Source organism: Sinocyclocheilus anshuiensis, unplaced genomic scaffold (assembly GCF_001515605.1).
Source record: "Sinocyclocheilus anshuiensis isolate Anshui unplaced genomic scaffold, SAMN03320099.WGS_v1.1 scaffold70, whole genome shotgun sequence".
Lineage (NCBI taxonomy): Eukaryota > Metazoa > Chordata > Actinopteri > Cypriniformes > Cyprinidae > Sinocyclocheilus > Sinocyclocheilus anshuiensis.
Window position 1 is genome coordinate 2,108,597 of NW_015542377.1, and position 8,282 is coordinate 2,116,878.

The 8,282-nt window shown below is 36.4% G+C and overlaps 2 protein-coding genes across 3 annotated transcripts in view; one reads left to right on the forward strand and one right to left on the reverse strand.

Annotated features, from left to right (window-relative positions):
- The window catches only part of LOC107692386 (cysteine protease ATG4C-like), a 13,832-nt gene extending 13,720 nt beyond the window's left edge, over nt 1-112 (reverse strand). The window contains exon 1 of one of the 2 annotated variants that reach the window (XM_016491421.1): nt 78-112. The gene's annotated coding sequence lies outside the window, so the exon portion shown is untranslated. Of the gene's footprint in view, nt 1-31 lie in introns of both variants that reach the window. The other variant, XM_016491420.1, reaches the window with a different exon arrangement.
- Nucleotides 113-1,072: 960 nt separating this feature from the next.
- The window catches only part of LOC107692429 (dedicator of cytokinesis protein 7-like), a 51,176-nt gene continuing 43,966 nt past the window's right edge, over nt 1,073-8,282 (forward strand). Inside the window, exons 1-8 of the mRNA XM_016491477.1 lie at nt 1,073-1,162; nt 4,243-4,345; nt 4,515-4,690; nt 4,983-5,051; nt 6,368-6,497; nt 6,624-6,836; nt 6,938-7,023; nt 7,108-7,174. Of these exons, the coding sequence (XP_016346963.1) occupies nt 1,125-1,162; nt 4,243-4,345; nt 4,515-4,690; nt 4,983-5,051; nt 6,368-6,497; nt 6,624-6,836; nt 6,938-7,023; nt 7,108-7,174 (882 nt within the window). The 5' untranslated portion in view covers nt 1,073-1,124. The remainder of the gene's footprint in view (nt 1,163-4,242; nt 4,346-4,514; nt 4,691-4,982; nt 5,052-6,367; nt 6,498-6,623; nt 6,837-6,937; nt 7,024-7,107; nt 7,175-8,282) is intronic.

The following is an 8,282-nucleotide window of genomic DNA, read 5'->3' on the forward strand; positions in this document are numbered from 1 at the left end:
ATATATAAATATATAATTTAAAACATTCGTGCTCACACGTCTTGTTATACTTAAGAACTCACTGTGCATTTACTCACTTCTGTTTACATTTTGAGGAAGCGGCCTCTCGTTCGGTCTCGCGGTATTTCAGATATTCTCCCGTCTGGCGCATTCTAGTGATAGGATGTCTGGTTCTTTAGAACTATTCGTTCCAAGGAACTGGTAAAAAAAAAAAAATAATAATAATAATAAAGGATGGTTGTGATTTGTCTGGTTCCTTTTAAAATCAATTATCTCTCGACTGGAAAGTTTTTGTTATGTTATAATAAAACATTTATCAAGAGCAACTATGTGTATAGAATAAAACTGTCATAAATTCAAGTCGCAAGAAAGAACATTTTTAGTGTGTTTTATTTGTAAGACGTTTGTTATTTGTCTTTTATGAGTTTGACATCGTTCAGGGTTTTGTGAAACGGTTCATAAAAATAGATCTCGAAAGATTGATGCTTTTTAAATATCTTTATAAGTACTAGACTTAATTACAATCTAATTTAATTATCAAATGAAATAAGCAAGGACATTTGTCTATTATTTAAGCTTTTCTGTACTTCATTTAGCTTTTTACGGAGCATCATTATATTATTCATAATTAGAAGTGTCGAAATTAAACACCCACTACTACAACCCACGATATGTTTATACACCAATAAAGCTGTCATTGTCTACAGATTACACGATTAGTGGAAGAGGTAACGGATGCATTTCACACTTTTCGCTACACAGACAGTTTCCTGTAAAAGAGCCCTCTATTGTACGCACAGGATATGAATCACCGGGAAGACTCCAACCCACGATCCCGAAAGACTGAAAGATGGTATGCGTTTATTTTTTCAGCTTTACGGTACATTGTCTTCTCTTGTTCGTCTGGAGCGCGTTTTTTCCCAGCCGTATTCCGACAAGTCCCGCCCCTGACCAGCTCTCTGTTTATTATGGTTACTACGGCTTTATGAGTGACTTCTCAACTGTCCAATCACAGACTTATTTTAGGCGTCAGGAGGTGGGGCTTGTCGAAATACGGGTACGGGTGGGGAAGGAATATCGCGGCTGGAGCGCTGGAGTTGCTCGAGCACTCAGCGGCTACAGTCATGGCTGAGCGCCGCGCCTTTGCCCAGAAAATCAGCAGGTAAGGATATCTAACGCACTTCCAAGCTATTGCATTTAAATGTATTCTCCCAGCGCCGTGCGACCATTCTTTGTCTGCTGCCTGATCCAATTGGCGAGCGTGCCAGTCTTTCCCAAATAAGGCCTAGGCGTTGAGTTAGCTAGAGCAGACGCTGAGTTTAGAGGCGGTGTCTCAAAACCTTGGGGAGCTGCCTACCCAGACTGCACGGTTGGGTCTAATAGGCGCGTTTGGAGTGCCGTCTAGGTAGGCAACTTACTAGGTTTTGAGATGCATCCATAGAGATGCCCGAGTGACCCACCCTAAGCTGCAAGACAGCAGTATGATGCCTTTGTGCTTCTGTGCATTAAAAGCAGTCTTTATCCCTGGGTTTATAATCCATAAATGCGTATTTTGTTAAATCCATTTAAGGATTTAACGATGCAGACTAGGCTGATTCAATGAAATGCAGTGTTTAGTGTTTGTGAGACGATGGCTTGACATACTGACACATCGGGATCATGAGATGTTTTGCTGTCAGTATGCAATCATATGGTAACTTACACTAGTATAATAGTCAATATGCAGTCATATAGTATATGCATAGTGCACCACAGCTTTGATTGCAAGACGATGATTTTTAAACTCTTAATTAAATAACGAGACTTAAAAATAATGTAAACAATGACTTTAAGCCGGAGATCATGAATAATAGTAATGCATAATAATTTCTGGTGTATTACTAGAACACCATCAACTGACAAGTGTTCAGATGTTCTTGCATGATATTGATGGTTTGCATTGCTGTTGTAGTCATGCAGCTATTATAAAGCCTTTAAGACCATTTCAGACTGAGATCCAGAATGACCTGAAATACGATGCATGATTAAATTTCAAGCAGATACTTTTCCTTGTAATGACACTGTGCGCTTAATGTTTAGATCTGTTCAGATTTTGGCTAGTGGCCCACAATTTGTGGAGCAGGGACCCTGGGTTATCATAATAGACTACAATTAAGTCTCATCATTGGCTTAAAAACATCTCTTTTTTTTCAGTCTAGATTTCCTTTGTGATGTTAAGTCAGAGATTAGACCTCATATGGATTTAAAAAAGGAAGTGACCTTTTAGGCTCCCTGGTGGTTTCCATAGTCTTGGCGTTTCCCAGATGCTTGAAAATGCTGTTGTCTTTTCAGTGCCGTGTAATGGGATGATTAGATCAGTTCAGGATAGACTTAGTGGCACCTGCACCCTTGATTCCAATCGTTACTTGTTATTTAACCAAATAGAAAAATGCCTTTATTGATATGATCAAGGAAATAGCTATGCGTTTTGATTTATACATAAGACAGTATAGGTATTACCCATAATATAGAATGCAAAAAGCCCCCAAAAAGTCAATGTCTATCTAATTTTATTTTACACAAAGCAAAACTGAAAGCACTAAAAATCTTGAAGTTCACCCCTTTTTACTGAATGACTTGCTAATTAGATATTCAAATGAAATCTGAAAGCTTTTCTCGGAAGTCACAGAAGCTGTTTCTCATGGCTCTGTTTACTTAAAGTGCAAGACGTTTTCAGAGATGTGTGAAATATGCACTGAAAGTCATGCCTTGGTAAACAACACATCCGCGTGGGCTAATCATCTGTTCCCCCTTCAGGAATGTCCAGCCTAAATAAAGGTCCCTCCAGAACCAACAAGGGCACTGGGGGCGGGGTTTTGTTTCAGTGTACGTCATTCTACATGTATTGGAAGAGGATTCTGATTAGCGATATTGACTTGTACACTATGCTACAACAAAGGCAGTCTGATAATATTGTAAATTTGGTTCTTCTTACTGACACATTGCTTTCATTCAAACCTTGATGGTATTTTATTCTGCTTGTACTTTACAGGACTGTAATTCAGCCTGTGAAAACTGAATAATAATAAGTTACAATCTTATGTTATTACTCTATAGTAATGAACTTTTTTAACCTAACCTATTGGAGGGGCTTAGGTGTATTTTGATGTGAACTTGCAGAGCTTGTCTCATTACAAGATTTGCTAGTATGTTTTTGTGTTTTATTTTTGTGAGCCCAGTAGTATGCTGCCAGTTATTAGTTTGATGTGTCATAGATTGTTGTTATTTACAAAAGCTTGGGCCAAGAAAAAGGTCATAAGACTTTGTCTATATTTGGAATAGAATACTACTTGTACCATTTTAGCAGTAAGCGGTTTGTACTGTACACATTATGCTTGGAACACCTGGATGGCGGACTTCTGTACTGTACAGTTCTATCAGGCTATTTTCAGTGGGACAAATAATGTGGAAAAAATATCAACAATCAAGTTTTTTCTTGACTTTGTTGGCTTGTTGGCTCATGTTAATAAATATTTTTACATACAAAAAAATGCAAAATAACCATTTTTTTTCTACATGATTCAGTGGCACTGAATTAAGAATTAAACATGATGCAATATAGTGAGGTCATGTATACAACAGTGTTGTATACATCAATTTTATCATTGCATACAACATTCTGTATACCATTCAAAAGTTTGGGGATGGTGTGATTTTGTTTTTAATGTTTTTGAAAGGCTGCATATATTTGATCAAAAATACAGTAAAAACACCAAAAAAGTAAAATATTGCTACAGTTTTTCTATTTTAATATATTTTTAAATGTAATTTTGCTGAATTTGCAGCAGTTATTACTCAGTCTTCAGTGTCGCATGATCCTTAATTCTAATATGCTGATATGGTGCTCAAGAAACATTTCTTTCTTATTATCAATGTTGAAAACACTTGTACTGCTTATTATTATTATTTTTTTGTGAAAACTGTGATGCATTTTTTCCCCCAGGATTCTTTGATGACTAAAGTTTAAAAGAACAACATTTATTTAAAACAAAAGTCTTTTGTAATGTGATATAATGTCTTTACTGTCACTAGACTAATTTAATGCATCCTTGTTGAGTAAAAGTACGTTTGAACAGTAGTGTTTATAGTAAATGAGTATTTCATTCGTTCTCTGACTTGTTTAGAGAGAGATGACAGTCAAGTCATGGGATACTTATCTGTTTTGTATTCTAATGCCATCTGCGCTGTCTTGTTGTTCTCCAGGACTGTAGCGGCTGAGGTCAGGAAGCAGATTGCTGGTCAGTACGGAGGCTCACCTCAGCTTCTCAAAAACCTCAGTGTGGGTGGGAATGCAGCTAGCAATGCTGTAAGTACTACATTTGAAAGAGAATATACTTTTCTGTGTAAAATCTGGGTGATTGACATTTCAAAGGGTATTTACCACTATCCCTTCAGTGTGATACAGTCTTTCTTGGGAGATAGCGGCAACAGTTCTCACATTCTCTTTCTGTTCCTCTTTGGATTTCTCCCTATAGATTCCTCTGACAGAGGCTGTAGAGCCAGTGGATTTTGAAGAGTATTTGATCACACACCCTCCCCTTATAGAGTCAGGACCTCTGAGAGATCTGATTGAGTTTCCTCCAGATGACATTGAAGTGCTTTACACGCCAAGAGAGTGCCGGACTCTTGGCCAGGCTGTGCCTGAGGAGGGGTGAGCGTGTTCAGGGTGGATTGTTTCGAAGAATTGAGGCATACATTAGTATGTCTCTGCAAACCAGAGGTGTAATTGAACAAAATGAATCAGATTGTCAGTGTGAACAGTTTTAAAATGTATTCCGTGATGATCTCAATAGTCATTTAAGCCTAAAATGGTTTTTTTGCTTATAAATGAATTTGTACATAGTGTTTGAACATAAACAGTTGTCATTCACTTATTCTTTTGTTACACAGGCATACTGCTTCAACATATTTTACTTGTTCTTCCTCTTAAATACTTTTTCCAGTGAGAATGATCCACATGTCAGAGACTGCGTCCGGTCTTACACTGAGGACTGGGCCGTTGTTAACCGCAAGTATGACGCTTCACTAGATTTCCATCTTACATCTGTTCTCTCTTTAGAATTAATGCAGCCTTTTTTTCCTGATACATGGGATTCTGATACATGATTTTAAATATGGAAGATGTGTTAAGTGGAGCTGAAAGTGTTACGTTCTTGGTGCCTCTTTGTGATAACGGATGTTTCAATCCTGAGGATTGTAGGATAGTATCTGCAACACTATCTGTAGATTTCTGCAGGCACAAATTTAGTGTGGGCCTGTTCATAAATGACAAAGAGGAATTCAAGTGAATATTGCCTACAGTCTTTCTCCCAACATGCTGCTTTTATGGTGCTTTTCACTGGGGCTTTTAAAGGTCCCCTGAAATGCTTAGAAACACGCAGCGTTACTCTACGTGTTGACGTCATTTTATGATTGGACAGAATGTTTGATGAGAAGCTGAAGTATGATGTGACGTCAAAAAAATCGTTGAGCTGTTTTGGCGGAAGTGACGAACTTCAAGCTTTGAATGCTTATATCTTCTAAATGCGAATTTTGTCACTGTTTTGGAGCACACTGCCTTATAGATAACCTTAAGACTAACATATTGATACTAACACCCAAAAAACTTTAAATTTGATTTCATGGGGTCTTTAACTCTGCTCAAGAGACAAACTCAAGCAGCTTCCAAGATATGTATAGGGCCCTCATAAGTTACTGTGAATCAGTTTCCTTGGTGATTCTTAATTGATAAGCCCAAACTCTTCATATAATGGTTGTCATTGTAACCATGGATAGTAATCCAAACATACAGTATACTGATTATTACCCAGTCATTGTGAGAAAAGTAAATGGAAGTGAAGTAATTACGGTCATTAAGGTTGAAAGTTTAGTTTAAGCCTACAAACTTTTATATAATTATGTAAACTGATTTTCTGTAATTTTATCCATCATTGACAAAGCTCCGCTGAACTGAATTTTAACATTAGTATGTAAAATACTCATTACATAAAATAATGCTTAATGCTTTACCGATAAATGATAAAAAATGTGATAGTTTCATCTAATCTTGTTTTCTTGTTTATATAAAATTGAGTAGTGATTCATTTTAATTAGCTATTAGTTATTTAACACGTAATCACATTTTTTTTTACTATGATTAAACAAGTCTCTTAATAAAAAAAAAATGATATAACAAAATGATTATTAGAAAATTAATTTAGGCATACATTTTTATTTTTTTAATTCCTAATTATACCATAAAAAAGCTTTCCATGTACATTTTTATTTATTTATGTATGTGTTTACTTATTTATTTTAAAAAGGCTTAAAAAGTATTTTGGATGCACAGGTACCACAAGTTGGGCACCGCATTCAATCCCAACACTTTGGATAAGCAGAAGGAGAGGCAGAGAGGTTTACCCAAGCAGGTTTTTGAGTCTGATGAGTTGCCAGATCACAGCAGCTATCAGGATGATCAGGTAAACCTGTCTTTGCTACAGTTGCGTGTGATGTGAAGACTTTACCCAATAGAATAATTGCACAATATCCCTGTGAGTTTCTTTTTGAATTCACTGAATATAAACACTGACTTTTGCATGTCACAGGATGATCTGAAGCGAAGGTCCATGTCAATTGATGACACTCCACGTGGCAGCTGGGCTTGCAGTATATTTGACCTGAAGAACTCTCAGCCTGATGCTCTGCTGCCTCATCTTCTGGATCGAGTACCCAACGAGGAAATCGACCACCACAATGAGGACCAGCGCAAGTCAAACCGTCATCGAGAGCTCTTCGCACTGCATCCTGCTTTGGATGAGGTAGAGTGTGACATTTTGTTTCAATATTTCCAATATTGTGTTTAAATATACGGATTACCAAAACACTTCTTGCATTAATCTATTTTTTTTTTTTCATGTAGGAAGAACCCATTGAGCGCCACTGTGTGCCTGATGTTCCAAAAGAACATTTTGGTCAAAGGCTTCTTGTCAAGTGCTTGTCCTTGAAGTAAGTGGAGAACAGCTTTTGTGGACTGAAATGTAACATCTATGGCTACAATGTTTCTGATAAGCATCTCTTGTCCCTTTTAAGGTTTGAGATTGAAATTGAGCCAATATTTGCAAGTTTGGCCTTATATGATGTCAAAGAAAAGAAGAAGGTGAGCTGTAATTTCCCATGTAATGTACAGAGTTAAAAGTTTTGTAGAAATGTGTGGTGTCGTAAAAAATAGACACAATGGACTACGTCACACTTATTATTTTGGTAATCGAGTAATCGGTCGATTATTCTGACGATTAATCGCGTAATCGGATAAATATAATTATTTTTCTGTGGCAATAAAAATAGACCTAAGCGAATAATAGGCTTTAAAATGACTTAAAATACCTATATAATAGCAATGAGGCAATAATAATGAGTTCAAATAAAGCAAGGAATCAAAAGCTAGTAATCATATGGTTTTATTGAACAAAACTGGTAAAATACATAATGTATTATAAACAATAGAGCTAATGTACATTACGCATTATAACAAATGCCTGCAGAGGGCAGCCTGACGATTGTTTTTACACTTTACTGCACAATCTAATCCTTGTTTAAAGAGGTCATATGATGTTGCTAAAAAAGAACATTATTTTGTGTATTTGGTGTAATGAAATGTGTTTATGCGGTTTAAGGTAAAAAAAACCACATTATTTTCCACATACTGTACATTATTGTTTCTCCTCTATGCCCTGCCTTTCTGAAATGCGTCGATTTTTACAAAGCTCATCGGTCTGTGGATTTGAGACTTTAGTCTTTGCAACTTTACAGATCTTCTTTATGCACCAAGAGCTTGTAACCCTCCAAAGAGAAAGGAAAAATTGAAATCGCATCATATGACCCCTTTAATATAGACTAAACAACATTTAACTCAAATGTCCACTTTAATCTTTAATATTTGGCCATTTCTTTACAACAGAATTTATATTCAGTATAAATGCATAAATGAGTATAATGTACATTACGCATTATAACAAATGCCTGCAGAGGGCAGCCTGACGATTGTTTTTACACTTTACTGCACAATCTAATCCTTGTTTAAAGAGGTCATATGATGTTGCTAAAAAAGAACATTATTTTGTGTATTTGGTGTAATGAAATGTGTTTATGCGGTTTAAGGTTCAAAAACCACATTATTTTCCACAAACTGTACATTATTGTTTCTCCTCTATGCCCCGCCTTTCTGAAACGTGTCAATTTTTACAAAGCTCATCGGTCTGAAAAGC